The 24,843-nt window shown below is 38.4% G+C and overlaps 1 protein-coding gene across 3 annotated transcripts; it reads left to right on the plus strand.

Moving 5' to 3' along the window:
* Positions 1 to 1,162: 1,162 nt before the first annotated feature.
* On the plus strand, positions 1,163 to 23,491 carry LOC103437029 (uncharacterized). 3 transcript variants are annotated; one of them, XM_029104498.2, is made up of 24 exons: positions 1,163 to 1,445; positions 3,039 to 3,217; positions 3,306 to 4,062; positions 4,741 to 4,856; positions 11,048 to 11,256; positions 11,613 to 11,732; positions 12,245 to 12,373; positions 12,481 to 12,606; positions 13,108 to 13,163; positions 13,265 to 13,364; positions 13,909 to 14,026; positions 14,101 to 14,310; positions 14,782 to 15,109; positions 15,635 to 15,728; positions 16,815 to 16,923; positions 17,066 to 17,331; positions 17,472 to 17,596; positions 17,957 to 18,191; positions 19,467 to 19,655; positions 19,745 to 20,031; positions 21,080 to 21,287; positions 21,371 to 21,610; positions 21,919 to 22,004; positions 22,941 to 23,491. In XM_029104498.2, exons 2-24 carry the CDS (start codon positions 3,166 to 3,168, stop codon positions 23,098 to 23,100), a joined length of 4,320 nt encoding a protein of 1,439 aa, XP_028960331.1. In that variant the 5' UTR covers positions 1,163 to 1,445; positions 3,039 to 3,165; the 3' UTR covers positions 23,101 to 23,491. The 3 variants fall into 3 exon arrangements, with proteins under 3 accessions (XP_028960331.1, XP_028960332.1, XP_028960330.1); XM_029104499.2 differs by having other exon boundaries at positions 1,221 to 1,445; positions 3,045 to 3,217; XM_029104497.2 differs by lacking the exon at positions 1,163 to 1,445 and having other exon boundaries at positions 3,057 to 4,062.
* Positions 23,492 to 24,843: the final 1,352 nt, after the last annotated feature.

Genomic DNA, 24,843 nt, shown 5'->3' on the forward strand with positions numbered 1-24,843 from the left:
TTTTCAGCCAATTGACCCCCTAAACTATGTTAAAGTGGCCAATTCACCCCCTACCGTTAAATATCTTTAACTCCATCTAATTTTCTGTTAGAAAGTGTCATGTGCTTGGCACATGACCACCTTTTTATATTTTCTGTCTAAATCTTTACAAAGAAAACATATAAAACAAATATTTAAAAAAAAAAACATACAAACCCTAAACTTAATCATTCAAAATAATAGAAAAAGTAAGGCTTTTTATATTAACACCCACAAAATGTTGAATGCACCCCATATTAAAATTTAATATTAAATTACTTATTTACTCCACTATGCAATAACAATTTTGACCTTATTAGGTTTTTTTTTTTAAATAATTTATATTCTCTCTTTTCTACCCGCATTAAAAAAAATAAAATGTTAAATGCATCCCATATTAAAATTTAATATTAAATGACTTATTTACTCCACTATGCATTATTTTTCAATATGAACCCTAAAAGATGAATATGAATATAGAAGTTTAAATAATGCAACAAACGCAAGATTAAATAATTATCGATGTCATCGAAATCACTAAAATAATGAAAAATGTGATAATCCAAGGGGGTCATGTGTAATCTCATTAAACCTAATCCATGTGCATACCAAACATGGGACGACACTAGTAATTAATCTAGTTTAGTCCAGTCTCATCTAAAAAAATGAAACAAACACACCCTAAATGTATTAATTACATATATGTATTGTAGCCAACTCCAAAAAAAAAAATTCCTCACATAAAATCTCTTTCTTGTTCCCAAAAACAATGTCAACAATTAATTGAAATCAACGTCATTTCTAATTTCAAATCATTTAGTAAATAACTTTATTACGAATAAACATGCCCCAAAATCAAATCAAATCAAATCAAATCATATGCCCCAAAATCAGCAAAAAAATGGGAGTTGGCTTGATAGTGAAGGTTATCAAATTTTGGCAGCAGAAATAAGAGCCAAATTGATTGGTCTAAAAAAGAAAAAATTGGACTTTGTGGAGTCAAATTTTTTTTTTTTTGACAGACAAAATTTGAAAATTTAAATTTATATCCTTTTAAGATAATTGTAATGACGGGAAATGATCACAATTAAAAATATATGGAAAAAAGAATTGAATAATAATAAAAGTCCAGCTAGCAAAACGTAGCTTTTGGGAGAGGAGAAGAGAGCCTCTGCCGCCGTGGAGACCTCGGACTCGTCCGTAACAGACTTTTCTCTCACTCACTCTCCACTCGACTCTACTCTCTCTTTCTCTCTCCACAGTTGTGAATAAATACAAAAACAAACAAACAGAGAAGGAAAAACAAACAGTCCAATCCAATTAAAAACAGTACATAAAAGCAAAGCGCGGAAAAAAGAAAAAGCGAAGCTTCCTTTGCCAGCGCTTTGGGAATTTTCGTCTGCTGCCTTCTCTCTTCCGCCCGAACGGTACAATTTTCATGCTATTTCTGCTGACTGAATTCGGAATTTGAATTGTTTGATTCTTTCTTGAATTGACAGATGTGTTCGGAGTTTTTTGTTCGTGGTTTAGTTTGCTTGATTCTGCTAGTTATTGTATAAATGTGAGTCCAGAAGCTGAAATGGCAGATCATCATGGAACGCCGAATCCCCTTTTCTCTACTGTTTTCTGTGTTCACTTGGTTTGAGTGATTGCGTTTGTGCGTGTATGTCTTCTTGAATTTGTGAGTGATTGTTTAGCTCTCTTCCGTTATTGTGCTTTTTTCTTCCGGGCAATGAATGAAGCTTGTAATTGCGGTGCGGGATTAATTGGAAAGACTAGTATGATATCTGGATAGTGAATTGGGGCTGGTATTTTCGAAAGGACGGGGTGTTGAAAATGCATTAAAGAGTCTTTGAATGTAAATGAATTGTTCCATACTAAGGTTTTTCTCTTATAGTATGACATTCTAGTATTCTACACACAAAGTGTTTATCTAGTGGGGTTGAACGTAAACTAACTAATGCATTTGTACGTGATTAAAACTTTGTCTTTTAGGAAATTTACCCAATGTGGTTTCATGTCATTGCATCGAGCACTCGTGTTTTTGATGCAAATCACTTGTGGAATCTAACGGATAGTCAAGGATTCTTTTTAGCTTTTTATTGTGTAACTTTTAGGGAGTTGGGATACTAAACGGCCGCTTAGAAATATCAGAAAATTATGCAATGTTTCTTTGTTTGTTTGGTAATTAAGTACTGTTTCGTAGAAACTCCCTGTTGTTATTAGTGTATTGTAGGAATTTCCTTAGAATCTAGGCCCCTCCAATGATTGGTGTCTCATCCATGTCGTACTTACTCTAGAAGAACTTTCCAATTTCCTATTTACATCAGTTTTTCGGGTTTAGGATGACTCTTACAGACTAAACAGCAGACGTCTAGCGTTATTATGAGATTCTGCTGAACAGTTTTAAATGGAAAACGGCCTGGAAGGTAGATTGGGCACATAGAAGCATATTTTGTAGCGGTAAAATATCAAACTACTCCACAAAAATAGCAAAATACTGATAATAATAATGTTTTTAGAGGCGGCAGTAACTGAAGGTGTGGGTTTTAAAAGGATTATGCCAACATAATATTTAGATCTTATCTTATGCATTCTGATCAACTAGGCTTGAGACTGAAGAAGTTATTTTAAGATAGAAAAGGGGATAAAATAGATACTGTTAGCTGAAGCGGTTTTCTTGCGGTTTTATTTAGTGCCCCCCCAGGTTGAAGTCTCGCTCTCAAGTCTCAACAATAGAAAGGGGAGTAAAAGTTATATTATTGAGTTGTGTTGTTGAGTTATCTCCATCAGGTGGTGCTTGTTTTACTGGTTCTTGATTCGGTGGGTCAAGGATATGGCTGCTGCAAGACTTAGACGTTTTGTAACTTGAAGCTGCTGTTTTAGGTGTTGAGTTTTAAATTGTCCGTTTTGTTTTGTGTTTCCCTGTACCCTGTAGTCTGATTATTGGTTTGTTTTCCTATGTTTATTTGATTTCTCCATTCCTTGATACAAAGTCATCTTTAACTTGATGGCTGTAGTTGCAGGACAACATTGAATGTTAATGGACAGTAGAAGTGGCAATGTTCATGAAGATGGTTTGACAAACCTGATATTTTTCTGTGCAACTACTACTGCATGCTGAAGCTGAACTGAAAAATTACATTTATGTTAAATCTATGTGCATATGACAGAGTAAATTATTCCGTCACTCTGAGTGGTAATGTCTCCTTTACAAATGAAATGGTACCTTTGGTTTTGCATTCTGGCGGGGCATGTTTGCATTTCTGCCCTTTCTCTTACTTCAGGGCAGTACAGAAGTGCAAGAGCTGTTTCAAAAGACTGGTTGCATAATCTCAGCTCAGATATAATAGATGGTTTTCAAAGAAGCACCTCAACTTACAAGATCCCAGTGCCATCATCCCTGTTGAAAGATAAAGTATCTTGTGAGGACCTAGAGGGTGTTGGATCATTCAATACTACATGCTTGCTAAACTCAAACTTGTATTTAAGTTCTGACCTTTACATTCGTGGGACTGGAAACTTGGAGATTCTCCCTCATGTATCAATTGTGTGTCCAATAGAAGGCTGCATGATTACATTTAATATGTCAGGAAATGTTAAAATTGGTCACTCTGCAGAAATAGTTGCTGGTTCTGTAGTTTTTTCGGCGGCAAATCTGACTATGGAATACAACTCTTCTATTAATACAACATCTTTGGGTGGATTGCCGCCTTCTCAAACTAGTGGGACTCCAGTGGGCTATGATGGAGGTGGTGGAGGGCATGGCGGCAGAGGTGCTTCTTGCTTGAAAAATAACCAGACAAGTTACTGGGGTGGTGATGTTTATACTTGGTCAACTTTGTCTGAGCCATGGAGTTATGGGAGCAAGGGTGGTGGTACATCTACTAAAATTCCATTTGGAGGGAATGGTGGAGGACGTGTCAAGCTTCTAGTCAAGGATATGGTATATATAAATGGGTCTGTAACTGCAGAAGGAGGGGACGGAGGGACTACTGGCGGAGGAGGATCTGGTGGAAGTATTTTTGTACATGCTGTAAAGTTGTGAGTAGATACTTTTTATATTGTCCTTCTACTTTGGGTGTGGATGATGCACAAAACTGTTTAAGGGCTGGTCGATACATTTTTTATTTGTTATTATTTTATGGGTTGGAAAAGAAAGTTCATAGAGGACAATAGTTGACCTAGGCAAGAGAAACTAAGAAGCGCAAAACAGAGAAAAGCACACACTACAAAATTCCAGCCAAATCAATATGAGTTGGACTAACGTGAACGTCAGTCAAGTGTTTAGGGAAAGATGACCATAAGGATGACCAAACATTCACTCTATACCACAGATCTTCGACCCCTGCCCTTATACTTTTCAAAAGTTATTCTGTTCCCACCTTCCAGTTTTGCATGCCCTTCACTCAACAAGGCTGAAAATGTTTATCCACTGGCATTTTTATAGAGATACATGGACACTGAACAATTTGTTTCTCTTGTTCATTGTTCACTTCACCTTCAATTTAAAATTATATCAATTTCCATAATGATGAACACTTCATCAAAACCTTTATAGGATTAACATTCTTTCTTCTTATTTCATTTTGTTTTTTTCTTGAGAATGTTGGTAGATGAATGTTGATATGCTTATGCATTTATTTACTTCAAAGAATGCATTCAAACTAAATTAACTTCTCTGATTCTTTTCAATTGTTTGCATTTTGGTCCTGTCCACAGGAAGGGATATGGTACTGTAAGTGCTGCTGGCGGAAGAGGATTGGGTGGAGGTGGTGGTGGAAGAATATCACTTGATTGCTACAGCATACAAGAAGATGTAACGGTCACTGTGCATGGTTTGTACCATTTTTCAGACATCTTTAGCTGGTAGATAGAGCAAAAAATTTTAAACTTATAAATGTTTGGTTCTTATGTTAGAGTTGTAAATATATCCATCTGAATGGTTGCGTACAAGAAATTGTTCATAATGTGGTAATGTTATAGATTTGGAGAAAGCGTACGATAGGGTTCCAAGAGACATTCTTTGGAGGATTTTAGAGAAGAAAGGAGTACGAGTAGCATATATCCAAGCTATAAAGGATATGTATGAAGGAGCAAAGACTGCCGTAAGAACTCATGAAGGACAAACTGAAAGCTTTCCCATAACTGTAGGATTACATCAAGGCTCATCCTTAAGTCCTTACCTTTTTGCGTTGGTAATGGATGAGTTAACAGGACATATTCAAGATGATATTCCTTGGTGTATGCTTTTCGCAGACGATATAGTGTTGATAGATGAAACTCAGGAAGGGGTAAATGCAAAGCTTAACCTTTGGAAAGAAGTGTTGGAATCTAAAGGTCTTCGCCTAAGCCGATCAAAGACAGAATATATGGAGTGCAAGTTCAGTGCAAATGGAGGCCAAAACGAGTTAGGGGTGAGGATCGGTGATCAAGAAATACCAAAGAGCGATCGTTTTCGTTACCTAGGATCTATCTTGCAAAAGAACGGAGAATTAGATGGAGATCTCAACCATAGAATACAAGCTGGATGGATGAAGTGGAAGAGTGCATTCGGCGTGTTGTGTGACTGCCGTATGCCACTGAAGCTCAAGGGAAAATTTTATAGGACGGCAATAAGGCCGACGATGCTGTATGGCACAGAATGTTGGGCGGTGAAGCATCAACACGTACACAAAATGGGTGTAGCGGAGATGAGGATGCTTCGTTGGATGTGTGGGCACACGAGAAAGGATAAGATTAGGAATGAGGATATCCAGGGTAAAGTAGGAGTAGCCGAAATTGAAGGAAAGATGAGAGAAAATCGGTTACGGTGGTTTGGACATGTGCAAAGAAGGCCTACTGACGCTCCGATTAGAAGATGCGACTATGGGACAGAGGTTCAGGGCCGAAGGGGTAGAGGAAGACCTAGGAAAACTTTGGAAGAGACTCTAAGAAAAGACTTAGAGTACTTGGATCTAACGAAGGACATGACACAGGACCGAGCACAATGGCGTTCTAAGATTCATGTAGCCGATCCCACTCAGTGACTTGGATTTTCCAAGTCTCCAACCGAGAAGTTTTCCTCACTCAGGAAATTAAGGGAACACTACCTCAACCTACATGCTCCACTCACAAAGCTCCAACAAAAGAAAATTCAAAGAACTTAGCGAAGAAGGCTTTGGTGTATTTAACACAATACGTTGAAATGAAGGAAAACTTATTTATTGATATCCCCGATAAGCTACAAATATGTACATATACATGAGTCAAAATAAACAAACAAGAGAGAGCCTTCACAAAGGTTGCTTAGGAGAAGTCGCAGCAGTCGGTAGAGCCCCAGAAAGAGAAGGCACCGGAGGGGGATCATTCCGAGCCTCAGTACTGGACAGAACCCTAGAATGAGGAGGCATCAGAGGTTGATCATTTGGAGCTTCATTACGCGGTACAGCCCCAGAAGACGAAGGCAATAAATGCCTTTGGAACAAACCCACAAATCTCTGATGATCAAGTAAAACCTGACCATCAGATTCCTTCATCTGGTCCAGCTTCCTCTTCATGTTTGTAGCATAGTCATGTGCGAGACGGTGCAACTGTTTATTCTCATGCTTGAGCCCTCTAATCTCCTGTTTGAGACTCATCACTTCAGCCGCCAATGATTCAACTTGGCGGGTTCGAGCAAATAGGCGTTGGGCCATATTAGACACAGAACCTGCACACTGAACACTGAGAGCCAGAGAATCCTTAACAGCTAACTCATCAGATCGTTTGGAAAGTAGTCTGTTATCTTTGGGAGTGAGAAGGTTCCTGGCCACCACCGCAGCGGTCATATCATTCTTCATAACGGAATCCCCAACGGTAAGAGGACCAGTAGGGGAGACGAAGGATGGGCGCCATATGTTGTCTGGAGAAGGCGGGGCTGCCTCTTCAACAAGGTTCAAGTCAAAACGACGGTCGGAGGGGCCAGACATTTTCAAAGGTGTTGAAGAGAGAAGAGGTCGAACAAATCAAGATCTTAGAAGTGTAAGAATGGAGCTTCTACTGGTGGAGATTCAAGTGTGCTTTGGAACTTAATGTCAGCCCCTATAAAAATCTGCACTCGACGGAGCTTCAGAAATCGAAGAGGCGCCTGCTCAGAAATCGAAGAGGCGTTTGCTTTCTCAAAAGCTGGGCTGCTCAGAGACCACGAGGGTCGATCTCATAAATCGAAGAGGCGTCTGCTTTCTCAAAAGTTGGGCTGCTCAAAGACCACGAAGGCCGATCTCAGAAATCGAAGAGGCGCTTGCTTTCTCAAAAGTTGGGCTGCTCAGAGACCACGAGGGCCGATCTCAGAAATCGAAGAGGCACCTACTTTTCCAGCCTTGGCAGCACCTGTCACACGCACACTCAGCTTTGCGGAAATTATGGGCATTCTGTCGAAGACTTCTGGTGAAGTAGAAAGCACATGAGTCTTACTGTTCAATCACCCACTTCCCACACGCAATAGTAGTTCATGTGTATCACAGATAACTTTGCCAAAGTTCTCTGCCAAAGTTGAGCACGTGAAGCTTGCAGCTTCCACTACATCGCTCTGACCAAGACGGGTAAAAGAATAGCAAAGAAACAGCACTAACAAAGTTTAGACACATAAATTTTGAAGGTCTAGCTACCCCATATTATTACCCACAAGGGTAAAGGAACAGTATCACTGCTGGATAATTGGAAAGTCCTTGTGTGTCAACCTCTGTGCTTCGTGGCAAGGTAGACTAGCAAACATGCCCAACCTTTACTCACATTCGAGAAAACACTCCCAACAAGATTGCTTGCTCCAAAATCGAAGAGGCACCGTCCTCCGAATCTCGAGAGCCAGACTCCCAACATGACTACTTTCTCAAAAATCGAAGAGAGGGTAAAGGAACAGTACCATTGCTGGATAATTGGAAAGTCCCTGTGTGTCAACCTCTGTGCTTCGCGGCAAGGTAGACTAGCAAACATGCCCAACCTTTACTCACATTCGAGAAAACACTCCCAACAAGATTGCTTGCTCCAAAATCGAAGAGGCACCGCCATCCGAATCTCGAGAGCCAGACTCCCAACATGATTACTTTCTCAAAAATCGAAGAGACATCGTTCTCCGAATCTCGAGAGCCAGATCCCTGATAGGATTGCTTGTTCGAAAACCGAAGAGGCAACACTTTCCCAACTACAAGAGCCGGATCTCCTTGGATAAAGCTGTCTGTAATCTTCACACGCAACATCAGCTTTCCACATACCACAGACCACTTTTTCAAAGTGCTCTGACAGGGTAAAGGAATAGCATTACTACTTGTTGTTAAGGAGACTCCTATATATGTCAACCTCCATCCCCAACGGACAGACAGACCTGCAAAAATGCTCAACCCTTCCTCATATATGAGAGGGCACTCTCAACGAAGCCTTTCGAAATATTCAGCTTTCTTTCCCCCCGATAATACCTCTGCAAACAAGTTATACTAGAGCAAGAATATCTCATATCATCAGGGTTAAAAGCAAGAGTATCCCATATCATGCTTTTTCCCTGTCTTTTCCTTTGGCCTTGTTCTTACCTGCAAGACAAGGAGAAAGAGAGCAATCAGTCAGCACTTGGAATCAAGCTTCCAGCCTGGAACTTACTTACCTGGCATTGCTCTCGAGTACTCATCTTCAACATCTTATGCTTCCAGGGAAGATACCGCATCTGCCTGAGGAACAGATAGGGCAAGTGAGAAGGATACAAGGAAGCATGTGGAGACAAGCGTAACAGCACACGTGCCGATACATCCATTACTCTGTCAAAGCAAAAGTATCCCATATCAGTAGGGTCGAACGTACTCTAGATTTGATGGACTTGTTTTGACCCTCAATTTCTTCAGTCGGCCTTATACTCTGGAGGAAACCAGAAAACCCTCCAGCTCAGTTCAAGAATAAGCCTGTGGAAAGTTACTTCTTCAAAAGCAAAAGTATCCCATATCATCTCTTCTCATTTTTCTTCTCTTTATCCTTCATGCTGCCTGCAAGATAGGGAGAATGTGAACAATCAGCCAGAGCTCTGATTGCTTACCTTGTCTGTCACCTCTTTCAGCAAATCCCCTAGCTCGGCAACTTGAGGGACTCCTACTACATGGTTTGTATCGCGCTTGACCAAGCCTGAAACTACAAGTAAGCTTCAAGTGAAATTGATACATTACCTTGTGCATCTCCACCAGTTAAAGATACCACCCCTGGATGGAGGAAGAGTACTTCCAGAGAAGATGCCACATCTACCTATGAGACAGATAAGGCAAGTCAAGACGATACCACATTCCGATACTTAGAAGTTTCGTGATTACGAGATCATTCTCCCACAATATTTCCTAATGTCATTTGTACTAAATCATTCACCTGTACTCACTAAAGGAAAGCTTGAACCTATGTACTTGTGTAAACCCTTCACAATTAATGAGAACTCCTCTATTCCGTGGACGTAACCAATCTGGGTGAACCACGTACATCTTGTGTTTGCTTTCCTATCTATATCCATTTATATACTTATCCACACTAATGATCGGAGCAATCTAGCGAAGATCACAAAAAGCGACCGTTTTCGCTACCTAGGATATATCGTGCAAGAGAACGGAGAATTAGAGAGAGATCTCAACCATAGAATAGAAGTTGGATAGATGAAGTGTAAGAGTGCATCCGGCGGGTTGTGTGACCGTCGTAGGCCACTGAAGCTCAAGGGAAAATTTTATAGGACGGCAATAAGGCCAGCGATGTTGTATGGCACAGAATGTTGGGCGGTGAAGCATCAACACGTACACAAAATGGGTGTGGCGGAGACGAGGATGCTTCGTGGGATGTGTGGGCACACAAGAAATGATAAGATTGGAAATGAGGATATTCGAGGTAAAGTAGGAGTGGCCGAAATTGAAGGAAAGATGAGAGAAAATCGGTTCCGGTGATTTGGACATGAGAGAAAATCGGTTCCGGTTCGAAGATGTGACTACGGGACAGAGGTTCAGGGCCAAAGGGGTAGAGGAAGACCTAGGAAAACTTTGGAAGAGACTCTAAGAAAAGACTTAGAGTACTTGGTTCTAACGGAGGACATGACACAAAACCGAGCGCAATGGCGTTCTAGGATTCATATAGCCGACCCCACTTAGTGGGAAAAGGCTTTGTTGTTGTTGTTGTTGTTGTTGTTCTATCTACTAGAAAGTAGATCAAAAGTCCTAATTTATGTGAAACCTTAGAAAGTATACGTATGAGACCTTTCAATCTGTATTGTTTATCGGACAGATGTAAAAACTTTTCCTGACTAAGGATGTTCCGGCCTCACTTTTCTTTTGTAGCTAGTTGCCTCCAATATATATCCAGGCACCACTGTATAACGCACCCTGCCTCTAATGGTATGACTTTTAGAGGCAGAGCCTTATGTTGATATATGGGGGTGGCACTACTACTACAATATGAAATTTTCTAACAAATAATAAGGGGGTAGCACTACCACAATACAAATATTTTAACAATAATAAGGGGGTGTCACTACTACAAATATGCCCTTTACAAGGGTGTCATTGTTTCCCCCTATTTCAAGATGCAGAAATTACGTCCTTAAAACATATGGAGGAATAGCTGTGTGGGAAAGGATGAGGTTGTTGACTTCACTTTGGGCTTGAGTACATGGATTGTTCATTGTTCTCTGTCGTCTATTTTTCTAGATTGGAAGGCCTTTTTAGGATAACGTTACCATTATGGTATTGTTTTTGTTAATCTGTATGTAACTGGTTCTTGGTGGACATTTGTTTACTGTCTGTACTAGTTTGCTTCTAATAAAATTGTTTCTTTTTTAATGATAAAAAGCATATCTGTGTTATTCTATTAATTGCTATACGTACTTTCAAGTAATAAACTTTTCAGTTTCTAAGCGTCTAGTGTTTATAAAGACTCACAAACACAAGCTTATGTCTAGTTTCCAACATTGATTATTTCTAGAAGAACTATTCGTTTTCTTTTGTAAAGCTATTTTCTACAGAAAAATGGAGCTTTTGAATTTATTATGCTTTTTCCATGTCAGGTGGTTTGAGTATCGGGTGTCCTGGGAATGCAGGAGCAGCTGGCACATACTTTAATGCAGATTTACTTAGTTTAAGAGTTGGAAATGACAATATCACAACAGCAACTGAAACCCCTTTGCTCGATTTTCCTACCAGGCCGTTATGGTCTCATGTTTTTGTGGAGAATAATGCAAAAGTGTTGGTTCCACTTCTTTGGACCAGAGTTCAGGTTGCCAATTTTAAGTCTTCTCAAGTAATTAATTAGTTTTCATGTGACAATTTATTTGTTTTTATAAAAATATTTCTGTTCCCATGGTGGTGTGACAATTATATAATGCATAAAATCTGGCTTCATAACATTTCATTGTGGGATCTCCCCTGTTATATAGACTTGATTCAGGCACCTGTTTTTTCATCTTAAAGGTACTATGGCATGTCCATAGACTTGTTCAAGAAGCTTGTGTCTAGTATTACGTTTTTATCGTGTATTTATTTCACCTTTAGTATAAGTGGATTCCTGTATTTTATACACTGTACAGAAGATACATGCACTGAACTTATGAATACATCCTCTTTGATTGAAAGGTGAGAGGCCAAATCAGTCTATACCGTGGAGGCAGCATCATCTTTGGACTGTCTGAGTATCCAATTTCAGAATTTGAGCTTGTTGCTGAAGAACTTCTGATGAGTGATTCCATCATAAAGGCAAGCAACTATTAGAACATTTCATTTTCGTAAATAGAATGTTCTATTGAATTACAAGCAATTGCCTGGAGTTTAAATCCTTGATGAAAACAAGCCAAGAAAGCCAAGACAGGTTCATTATCTGACTTGTTTGAGTTTGGGTTGATCTAATCTCAATTAAGCTTGAGACATTACCTCTATGAAGGGGCTCGAACCAAAGCTCAAGCTGCCTTAGAAAGATGAGGCTAAGCTCAAGTTCAAACTTTTTTATGGCACTTACAAATTTTGCTAACATAACTTTTTTATGGTACCCGACCAAGAAAGTCAAAAGGAATAGAATTGGTTTCTTAGGCGGAACACCAAAGTGGATCCAACTTCTATATGTAGTTTTATTAGAATTTTTTTTTGTACTTTTAGATTCTGTGTATTATAGCTGTAATATAATCATGTCTGCCTATGTTATAAGCTGACTCATGAGTGTTGTTCATGAACTAATTGAGTGAAGCTTTCTCTTTGTTTTAATTAAAATGAAGGTTTTTGGTGCATTTAGAGTTTCTGTCAAGATGTTACTCATGTGGAACTCCAAAATTCAAATAGATGGTGGTGGAAATACCATTGTTACTGCTTCCGTTCTTGAAGTCAGGAATCTGATTGTTCTGAGGGTATGATTGTCTGAACCTCATCCTAATTTATGCTTTAAATTTCTTGCACTTATACCTTTCACCTTTCTTGGAATTGAAAATCTGGGTTGGTGCTTTGTGTTTTGCAGCATAACTCTGTCATCAGTTCAAATACAAACTTGGGTGTATATGGTCAGGGACTACTGAAGTTGACTGGCCATGGTGATGCAATAAAAGCCCAGCGACTCTCCTTGTCTCTCTTTTATAACATAACAGTAAGCCATTCGTGGATAAATTTGTATCACGAAATTATTTTACTACTTTCTTTCTATCATGTTCTAAAAGTTTGCTTCTAATATTTTAGTGCAATTCTAATTTGAAAAAGCAAGAGCTCATAGATTTGCAAAATCAATCCTGTTTGTCTATCGATTCTTTTATAAGTATACATTATCTCGTTGTTGTCATCATTATCAACATCATCATCATCCTCACATCAATCCTATATGATATTTGTTTTAAATAAGATGTGGTATCGACACTTGGCCCTATCTAGAACCTATGAGAAGTTTTTGTTTTCAATGCTTTTAGATTGTGACATTTTTGCTATTACTAACTTTATATGTGTGTTTTTCTCCCTAGTGCTCCATTTTGTTTCCTTTATTCTGACCAAAGTGGATATTTTTGTATGAGTTCTGCTACATTCTTTTCTATGGATGTGAAACTCTTGAATTCCATTTGTAAAACCGCCTTACAACTTTTTATGCTTCTTACAACAGGTTGGTGCTGGTTCTTTACTTCAGGCTCCATTGGATGATGATGCTAGCAGAAATGTGTGAGTATGAAGTTTAGCGTATTGTTGCTCTCAGCTTACGTTTTCTTATTTATTTGGCCTGAGAAGTTCTATGAATATTTGTTTTGAATCCAATTTTGTAGGGTAACAAAATCCCTGTGTGAGAGTCAAACATGCCCGTTGGATTTGATTACTCCACCAGATGATTGCCATGTTAATTATACACTTTCCTTTTCACTTCAAGTAAGAGGCAGAATTTTATTAGAGATACATGGAGATTTTAATGCATATTCAGCGATATCTGCTGTATATTAATTGTTGTTTATTTTCTTATGCATGTTTTATTGTTACTTTTTAAGGTTAGAAGTCTCTATTTTTTGAATGCTTAGATTTCTAGTCATTTAATTCCTATACAGAATCTAACCTTTCCTTGGTGGAACCATATTAGTTACTAAGTTTAAATAATAAATCATAATGTTATTTTTTACCTGCAAGAGGAATTCCCGTCTCTTCTTTCTTACTTTCTTTCTTTCCATCTATCTATATTTTGTCCCTGTAGAGTAAAAGCAGGACACTGGTCCAAGTTTGTACAGACTTCCATTTATGGTCTTATGGTGCTGGCCATGAGTTTTTCTAATACCAACACTTCTGTTTTTGGTTACTTTCTTCTATATCCGGCTTCAACTCTTTAATGAAATAACTTTTTCTTACCAGTTGGTTACCCCTTGAAGTATCAACTTGTAGGCTCATTGTTATTGTTAAAATAATATTTGTTAACATTTTACAGATATGTCGTGTTGAGGATCTTCTTGTAGATGGCATTGTGAAGGGAAGTGTTATTCACATCCACAGGGCGAGGACTATTATTGTTAATAATAATGGCCTGATCACTGCATCAGAACTAGGTAAAGGAGTTTATTCGGGAACTAAGATGTGCAATCTTTTAAGCATCTAACTAAATCAAAACCATGTTTTTCAGGTTGCAGTAAAGGTATTGGAAGTGGAAACTATTCAAATGGAGCTGGTAGTGGTGCTGGACATGGGGGAAGAGGGGGCTCTGGATATTTTAATGGGAGGGTATGCAATGGTGGTAATGAATATGGCAATGCAGATCTCCCATGTGAATTGGGGAGTGGAGCTGAGGGTCCGAATCCGTCGTATGGGAATGTGGTTGGAGGGGGAATGATTGGTAAGTGTTATAGTACGGATTAAATTGTGCCCACATCATAGCAGCTTTTAAGAATAGAGGTAAACCAGCAATTTTTCATAGTATTCGTGAGATCTTCAGTTCAAATATGTGGTTGGAGGGGGGAATGATTGGTAAATGTTATAGTATAGATTAAATTGTGCCCACATCATAGCAGCTTTTAAGAATAGAGGTAAACCAGCAATTTTTCATAGTATTCGTGAGATCTTCAGTTCAAATCCATGCAACTGCAACCTGCCAACAGACGCTGAAATTTATGTGTTAGGCTCTGGTGGTGAAAGTGTCCTGCATATGCGGGTGGTGTTAGGATATAAGGTTATTGTTAACCCACGACGTAACAAAGATTTTGCAACAGTAAAAGATCTTGCACAGTTCAGCATAACTTTATTAATAGTTTACATATATTTGACATTGTACTTGAATCTCACTTACAATCAATCTCATGCTTGTCAGTCATGGGGTCCATCCAGTGGCCACTCTTAAGGCTTGATGTCTTTGGAACTTTGAGTGCTGATGGTCAAAGCTTTGATAAAGCAGCTAGAAAGGGTAATGGTTCTTCGATTGGTGGACTTGGTGGAGGCTCAGGTGGGACAATCCTTATTTTCCTTCAGGAGCTTAGATTACTTACACAGAGTTCATCTTTATCCGTTGCTGGGGGAAAAGGTGGTCCGCTGGGTGGAGGTGGAGGTGGGGGTGGAAGAGTTCATTTTCATTGGTCTAAGATAGATTTTGGAGATGAATATGTTCCGGTTGCTAGTATAAGTGGCTCCATTAACAGCAGGTAAAATTTAGTTTCTTTATATTTTACATAAGCTGCACATTGGTACACTTGGTGCTGCTTTCAACTCTTTGAATATCCTTTTTGGATGACAAATAGTTAATTAACACAGTACGCTGTGTGTTGTTTCCAGCTTTTTGTTCTGATACTCTTGGAAAACAGCACTATCACTTCCTTACACCCAAATTCTGTGCATGATTTTAATGCCAGATTCTGTGGGGCCTCTCATAAAATGCAGAAACTCCATATACAAAAAATAATTTGCTATGCTAAAACCAATACGCTGCATGTGGAAGTGATTATATGCTATGCTAAAAGTGTTTTGAAACATGCTTTTCTGTTTTCAATATTACATGTTGTCTTTTAAGTTTCCATTCAGATCTACATGCAGCTTATTGGTTTAAGCATCTTTGAGCTCAGAATTTTCATCTTGGAATCAATGTTTCTTGAATGGTTTTCTTTTTTTAATAAGGTATAGCACGAAAAAAACCCAATAACAGCATTTACTTTCTTGGTGGTGTCTGTTAGTGGAGGTGCTGGGGATGATGGAGGTCGTCATGGAAATGATGGCACTATCACTGGAAAAAAATGCCCTAAGGGCCTATACGGCACCTTCTGCAAGGTAAATTTTATTTGATATTGTCTCTTTTCTTTTCTTTTTATACGAAACAAATGAAATTTTATTTCGTAAGAGAAACTGTCTCTAGGTTAAGAAACCAAAATTAATAATGACACTACAGCTTTCTTATCCTGGTATAATATCAGATAGAGATATGTTCCTAAAGACAGGAGAGACAGAAGACCAAAGCGCTGCCCAATACTTGACCTTCTCCCACATCTCCTCCACTTCCACCCTCTAACATTTTCAAAGATTTGCTGACTCCTTTCTGTCCAAATAGCTCTAATAATCTACATCATCATATGATCCATATGTATTAAGCCTTTATCCACCACCCAATACTTTAAAATTCTCACCAAACAAAGAAAAACAGTGTTTTGCCACCTCTGAACAAACTTTATACCATTTATGAAAAGCTGTAACTTCGAGCTAAAAGAGCAAGAGAAGAAAACACGGTGCATTCTCCCCCAAACTATTGCATGTGTCTGGAGAAAATCTCAGGTGTTAACCTTCCCGTGTACCAATAACCAAGACAAAACCTAACCTTGGTTGCAACCTTAGATTTCCAAAACAACCTGAAAGGAATTAAAAGAGGACTGCTTGATATGTACCTCAACCCATTTAAATAGGAATTCATGTGGCATTTTTTGTAATTGATATTTCCTTTTCTTATTTGTCGTAACAAATGATGGAAACCCCATGCACTTTCACATGAACCCAACCTAAACCAATTGGACATGCTTAAAAAAATTGGATTTCACATCTGTTGTGTCTTTGACCTTGGACCTAAGAAACACACCACCTTGACACGACTAGCTTTATTCTACTAATAAATTCAGAGAAACCACTATAACAGAAAGGAAAGCAGCAGGGGCTTTTCTTGGCCTCAAGCTTGACTTCTTGGACTCCTTTTCAACAATTTTTGCCCTTCCCTTCCTTTTCTGGGTAAGACATCATAAAAGAATTGATTGAACCCTTGGACAGAATTGGGCTGAGTCTCAGCGTTGCAGATTCTATATATAGAAATCAGAGGTTTATTGATCCATTTGGGTTTGTTTGAAGGATTTTGAGCATTGATTTCTTTTACAGGAATGTCCTGTTGGCTCATTCAAAAATGTTGATGGCTCTGATTCACATCTTTGTACTCCCTGTTCTGTTGATCTTCTTCCCAGTCGTTCTGAGTTTATCTATGTGCGAGGTACTATGATGACCTTGTCCAACCCCCACCCCCCCCCCCCCCCCTCCCCCCCCCTCCCAAATTTACCAATGGAGTTTTTGTCTTATGATCTTTCTTTTTAAATGCTGGCTTTCATCTCATGAATCGTGCGCACTTGCTGCAGGTGGGGTGACTCAGCCATCATGTCCCTATAAATGTGTATCAGACAAGTATAGGATGCCAAAATGCTATACACCTCTTGAGGAGCTTTTGTATACCTTTGGGGGTCCCTGGCCTTTTGCAATTTTACTGTCATGCATTTTGGGGATTCTTGCTCTGTTGTTAAGTACATTGAGAATCAAATTGGTTGGAACCTGTTCTTACCAGAGGGGTGGTTCAATTGAACAGCACAGTCATCATCACTTACCCTATCTTCTTTCCCTATCTGAGGTATACATAAGTATCACTTCATTTTTTATGCTCTTTTTTTTTTTTTTTTTTTTTTTTTTTTTATCAGAGATGATTTTATTGACTTTCAGAATTTTTGACCTATTTATGTGTTTTTTTTTTCATAAATAATAATAACTTAGGTGCGGGGAACCAGAGTTGAAGAAACTCAAAGCCATGTTCATCGGATGTACTTTATGGGTCCAAATACTTTCAGAGAACCATGGCATCTTCCATACTCTCCACCTAGTGCGGTCATTGAAATTGTGTAAGAAAATAACTGAACTTTGAGACCATACGACACTATAATTTTTATGCGGTGTTGATCTTTTGAATTAGTATATCTGATACTGGGATTATGGTTGGGGTGGGTATTGCCCATTGGTATCAGTACACTTGAAACCAACATGTTGGTTCTAATCATTTGATTTGATTTTTTTTTTCTCTCGGGACTTTTTGCTTTAGTAAATAACACATTTCTCTCTTAAAACTACTATAATTAGTTAACTGTTGGTCCAAGATAAGTCTTGAATCGAAAGCACCACTTAGGTTAGTATTCCGTTGTTCTGTCTACTAAATTACAATATTTATTTGTGTTTCAACTTTCAACCCTTACTTTTGGGTACAGGTACGAAGATGCATTTAACAGATTTATTGATGAGATCAATTCTGTTGCTGCATATGATTGGTGGGAAGGGTCTGTGCATAGTATACTTTCAGTTCTTGCATATCCTTGTTCCTGGTCCTGGAAACAGTGGCGGCAAAGAAATAAAGTTCACCGCCTTCAGGAATATGTGAAGTCAGAATATGACCATTCATGCCTTCGGTCTTGCAGATCACGAGCCTTGTACAAAGGGATGAAGGTTTTACTCTTTCTATTACACTTCCTTACCAGTATTTTTGTAATTACATTTATTATATGAATAATTTCTTTTCAAGCTTCATAGTTCATATACATACTCCGTAGGTTTTCAAGATTGGCGAACCTCTAGTGGTCGTTAGAGACTAATGCTGGCTGTTCCTCTCAGTTGGATGCTCATTTCACCAGATTTAGAAATAAAAAAAGAAAATTTAATCCAAAAAGATTTCAACACCTTCTGTGGAACTTGCTCGAGCTCTCAGAAGTAGACAACTTACAGATGCCGTTTAACATCATTAATTGAGTGCGGATCTTTCGTTTATCTTTCTTCATGCATCCATCCGTAATGTAATGTGAAAGTGGGATTCCTGTCTTCAACTCTTGGCAAGATTCATTCCTTTATCAGCTTAGGATCAATCAAGCTCAAGCATTAGTGAAAGTTATCATTCACTGCTGAAACGAAAAAAAATGGTACGATCTCTGGAAATGAAAATAAATCACACAAGGATTATATCCCAACTCCCAAGTGGTCATTTTATGTGAGAATTTTTACCAAAGAAAATAAAATAAGTACATCAGTTAGCAGGTTATTATCTGGACTATAGAAAAGGTTGTCAGGCAATTATAACATATTTTACATGTCATTGAACATTGTTATCTGGATGTGCCGCTTTTTCTATCAATCTGCTTGCATATCATAAAATCATAGTGGGATGATTTTTTGAATTGATCATCAAGTTCCTTAACTGCAAATCCTTGGTAGTGAACAATAAAGTAAGTATTGTAGGTTCTATTAGGTTTCCAAAGTTCCCTTGGTTATACCTCAGTCTGTAATGGAGCTGCATTCACGATTTACCTGTTCCTTTTCACTAATAGATTAGGATATTTCCTCTACTGACTTCACTTTAAAGTAAAATAAAAAGGTGTAAAGTAAAAAAAAAAGGTGCATTAGAAGTGGGCTTAGGGGAGAAAAAAGTAGATGTTTGTGGAGCAATGTCTCTTCGATTATGTAGATTGTTTAGGAGAGGAACTGTAGAAAAAAAAATCCTCTCAAGGCATTGAAACAAACATTGAGTGTATGAACTGGTTATGTCGAGGTCTCATTATGAATGAGTAAACGGGTTGTACTTCCTTTCCTACTTTGTCAAATTTCGTTGGTCATTTTGGTTCTGTTGTGTAATAGGGTTTTCATTGGTTCTTCACTTTTCTATTTTTGGCACTTAGCTATTCAATGGTCTATGTTTTCTATCTCTCATATTCAGAATTGAAAATGATGCAGGTTGGAGCAACACCAGACTTAATGGTGGCATATATTGATTTTTTCCTTGGTGGTGATGAGAAGCGTCTAGATATGGTATCAATCATACAGAAAAGGTTTCCCATGTGCATAATTTTTGGTGGTGATGGCAGCTATATGTCACCTTACAATCTTCACAATGATACGTTGTTGACCAACCTCCTTGGTCAGGTCTGTGGATTCACATGATACTTAAGTAACCATATAATCATTATTTTTGTTATCTATATCTGATGTAAATTATGTCATTCTATTCTCAGCATGTTCCAGAAACTGTTTGGAATCATTTGGTGGCTGGTTTGAATGCCCAGTTGAGGATGGTGAGGCATGGATCTATTCGTTCTCACCTCATTCCTGTGATTAATTGGATAAACAGCCATGCAAACCCTCAACTTGCATTTCATGGGGTTAAAGTTGAACTTGGATGGTTTCAAGCAACAGCTACTGGTTATTATCAGCTGGGGATATTGGTAGTCGTTGGGGATTATCCTCTTCAAAGTGTGCACCAGTCTGATATGGGGGATAGAAATGGTAACGAGCTACCAAGGTAACTTTGAGCAATTGCACTTTTGTTTCTTTTTTTTTTTCAAGAGAAGGTTGATTGCTAACACACACTGGATCACCAATTTTTTATGTTTCAAAACACATATAATGAGATTATCCGTTTTCCATTTTGAGTTTCCACAACCAATTTAAGATGCAACCTTTGAACCTTTCAGACTGATTGTTTCTGATGAAGATGTTAATTTTCCTTGTCTAATCTACCTATATGAAAATTGTGTTTGATTTGAAGTTGAGAACACGGTAATAGATTAGTTTTCCTTTAGTTGACAAATCGAAAACAAAATGGAACTGAAAGTACAATGTGTTCATAAATACGATCCTACATCTGGAATCATAAGCTGTGTATAAAATAAATATAAGAGCCTGGACCTCTCCACTTCTTGCCGATTAGTTTTGGTTGAAAGCTTTAAAATGGAACATGGTATTGCATGGGCATGTTATCACGAGACATGTTCTGTTTAGCCAGGCATGCTGCGCATGACCTGATATAACTGATCCACAGAACGGCTGAGTCTGGACAAATGTGAGGGGATGGTTGTTGAGTCTGATACAAGGGTCTCCACTGTGATACCATGATAAAATTGTTTGTTTAAATTCTCAAAAGCTTAAGCCGCTAGGATGTGGGACAACATATATTCCAACACTGGACTTTGATTTGGAATGGAAGAAATTCTCCCTCCACCAAGAACTGGGAAGGAAAAAATAGTGGGACCAAAGAAATAAATCTTCATGTTGAAAAGTAACGAAAAGTACAATTGTGAGATCAGGATGACGCCATTCAATTATGTCAGTGTTCATTGGAAATTTTATCAAACTAGTACGACTGGCATGATATGGAGGGAACAATGAATTTTTATTTTCCTTTTTTATTTGATCATTTGTAGGTGTAAACTTCCGAGTAACTGACGTCATTTGGAGATAAAGTAAATAGCCTGCTAGAACCCTTATAATGCTCACATGATTAATTTCTGAACCCTGTATCTATTGTTTAGTATGGTTGATTATTGATTACATTGTCTATCAAAATTCAGGTCTAATGTTGCATGTACAAGAAAATGTCTTAAGCAGATGCAGCAAAGTTGGCCGTTGGTAGGTCATGCATTATCTGTTAAAAGGATAACTGGAGGAATTAATGGAGGTCTTATAAATCATACTACCTTGAAATCTTTGGATTATAAAAGGGACTTCCTGTTTCCACTTTCTCTCTTACTGCACAACACAAGACCTGTTGGTCATCAGGTACTTCAAATAGGTCTTCTGTGGTGTTTAAATGTAGGCTGAATCTCGATGCTGTCCAAGACCTAATAAAACTCATGTTGCAGGACACCCTGTTGCTGCTGATAAGTTTCATGCTTTTAGCAGACCTTTCTGTCACTCTTCTTATGTTGCTTCAGTTCTACTGGATATCTCTGGGGGCTTTCCTTGCTGTATTGCTTATACTACCTCTATCCTTGCTTTCTCCCTTCCTCGCTGGATTAAATGCTTTATTCAGTAAGGAACTTAGAAGAGCTTCACTTGCTCGTGTATATGCATTGTGGAATGCTACATCCCTTTCTAATGTGGTGAGTTTCAGAGCTTGAAATATGGTTTAGCGGGATTGCCTTTTGAAATCCCTATCGCAAGTTAGGCCAACTTATGGTTATAAATGAGACACTGAGCTATGTCACATCCCTTGTAGAGTGCAAATTTTGTTTCATGAGATGCTCCTGGCTTTCCTTTTATCTTAATCTAATTATAACATATCTTCTTTTATGTACACATACTCATTAAAAATTACTGTGATGCATGGATGAGCCTAAGCATTAGTGTTCAGTTCTTCTGCAGTCGCGTATTATTCTAATAATCATATAATCAATTTTGACTTCTGCAGGTGGTCGCATTAATGTGTGGCATTTTTTATTATGGATTTTCCTTTTTCCGGCCACCTGGCAAGTCAGATACATGGAACACTAGAAGGTGAGTCCTCAACTCAACTTCATTCTATCTTGAAAGTTGAAACTAATAGTCAGATTCCTTGTTACGCATGTTAATGTCTCTGTGAAAACTTCCGCTTTACCCTGATTGCTTATAGTGCTCCTTGCGGATTAAGATCACTTCCATAACTATGCGATAAATGAAAGACTTGTGCTTCACCAGGCTATATTGATTTGGGTGTCTAAAGTTCATAGTACATCTGCAAATCTTTTTCAAATACAACATTATTGGGATAGGAAACTATGTAGTTAGGACCAATATTTCTATCCATAAGAACTGTGATTGCACTGGCATAGCCAGGAGGCCCAGGACAAGGTGAGGGGAACGTTTACAAAATTAGTGTAATCGATTCAATATTAGAAGGTGACGAATCCAATTCATCTGTGGTTTGTGGCCATTACCATATTCACCTGTTTGTAGAGCATGAAGAGTTCTTTGTTCTGCTCAACTTTGGTGAACCACTAAAAATTTTAGAAATGAGCTGATGTTAAATTTCCGATGGGTGCAATCATGTTTAGCCTTAGTGCCTTAAATGTGACAACCTTGTGAAGGATCCAAAACCGAACAACAGAAAATAGTTTAATCATCCATTGTAGTTGCATAGAAAGGCATCCAAAAGACTGTTCATGCTTGGTTATGGTAGAGAGTGAAAATTTTGAGAAAACAAATTTAATCACACAACACGGTTCTCCTTTTTGGACTTTTTATTACTCACATAGCTGCACAAACTGTGTCGAAGTCTTGGAAGTTGAAGAATATTCTCACTGCACTGATGGTTTTATGCTGCGAGAAGCCCTGGCGTGACTAGTATTCTTCCACTGCATAATAGTATTCTTTTTATCTTCTTCATATGTGCATTGTATCTTACATACATATCAATGTGACGTATATTTCCTTATGACTTGTGCGTGGTCTCAGGGATGATGATAAATGGTGGCTTTTGCCAACGATTCTCCTGCTATTGAAGTTAATACAAGCGCGGTTTGTGGACTGGCATATAGCAAATTTGGAAATCGAAGATCCTTCTGTATATATCCCAGATCCGGACGCCTTTTGGGCACAAGAGTCTGGCCCGTAAGACAAACGAAAGACAATAGAGATCGTGATGGTTCTATGGTTTTCTGCTATTCTGCTGTAAGCAAGGATCCTTTTATGTTTTGCATTGGCACGGCACCGGTGTGGCTTCTTCGCCGGTATTTTCTGCTCCGGCATCGGTGTGGCTGCTTTCTTTTGTAAATAGGTTGAAAGTTGTATGAAATAATTGGTTATAGGTGTGCAGCTTTCCTCCATGGAATCATAGAGGCACATGGAGTGTAAAAATTTTAGGGCAAATTAAAGACGACAGAGCATAGGTTGTCAGTTTAGGGTGGTGCTATATCTACACCTTTTTTTACCTCTCGTGGGTTTTCTATTGTATCGAATGAATTGAAGATCAATGGCATAAATTAATAGTGTGTGAGCGATAAAAATGAATGTGTAGATAGCACGATCAGTTAGTTTATACTAGAAATTAATAGTCTAATGTAAAAAATCGCCGTTTCTAATATAGAGAGCTTTCTTTGGTTGTGGATAAATTCAGTGGGACAAACCACCGTAAGCAGCCGGAAATTTGCCTGCAAAAATTGCCCAGAAACGGGTCAGTCGTGGGTCAAGGGGAGAAAGCCATCTGGGCCACACACGTAGCTTTCTAAAACGGGAAAGCTACTCCAGCTTTGCTGCAGCCTTTCAGAAATAGATGGTCCAAATGATCATTTTAACCCTGCCTTTGCTTGCTTGTTTCTCCTTCATTATTACTCCGTTTTGTGAACGATTTTTGCCTACACGTTGATAAGATCGTGTTCTACCCAAAAATACTAGGAGTGATTCCCAAAAGGTCTACGATTCTAAATAAGTAACTGCGAAATACAAAAGGGTTGTTTTATTAGCACCTTACATATTGATGAAGACACTCCACATACTTAAAACACCTCATGCTTACTTTTTAAACTAAAAATTATCTTAATACACCCTACTTACTAATTGAAACTACCCTCACACCCACACATTTCATACACCTAGACTTGGCATTTTGGACCTAACCCGTTAACCCGACCCGACCCAACCCGTTAATATTTGTATTTGGATGGATATTTAACGGGTCGGGTCGCACGTTAATAGTGCGTGAGAGATAAAAATGAATGTGTAGATAGCACGATCAGTTAGTTTATACAAGAAATTAATAGTCTAATGTAAAAAATTGCCGTTTCTAATACAGAGAGCTTTCTTTGGTTGTGGATAAATTCAGCGGGACAAACCACCGTAAGCAGCCGGAAATTTGCCTGCAAAAATTGCCCAGAAACGGGTCAGTCGTGGGTCAACGTGGGAAACCTTTATGGGCCACACACGTAGCTTTCTAAAACGGGAAAGCTACTCCGGCTTTGCTGCAGCCTTTCAGAAATAGATGGTCCAAATGATCATTTTAACCCTGCCTTTGCTTGCTTGTTTCTCCTTCATTATTACTCCGTTTTGTGGACGGTTTTTGCCTACACATTGATAAGACCGTGTTCTACCCAAAAATACTACGAGTGATTCCCAAAAGGTCTACAGATTCTAAATAAGTAACTGCAAAATACAAAAATAGTGAAATTCGGAGACGGAATTTCACGTACATGAAAGTTTAACCAAAATTTTCACAGCCAGAAATTTATCTCAAGTTGTTCTACAGAACTGAAGATCACAGTGAAGGAAAAACGACATTTGATTATCATTGATTCGTGATCCAGTTTTATAGGAGGACGACATCAGTTTAATTACCATAGACGTATACGTATAATTTCTTGTT

Source organism: Malus domestica, chromosome 06 (assembly GCF_042453785.1).
Source record: "Malus domestica chromosome 06, GDT2T_hap1".
Lineage (NCBI taxonomy): Eukaryota > Viridiplantae > Streptophyta > Magnoliopsida > Rosales > Rosaceae > Malus > Malus domestica.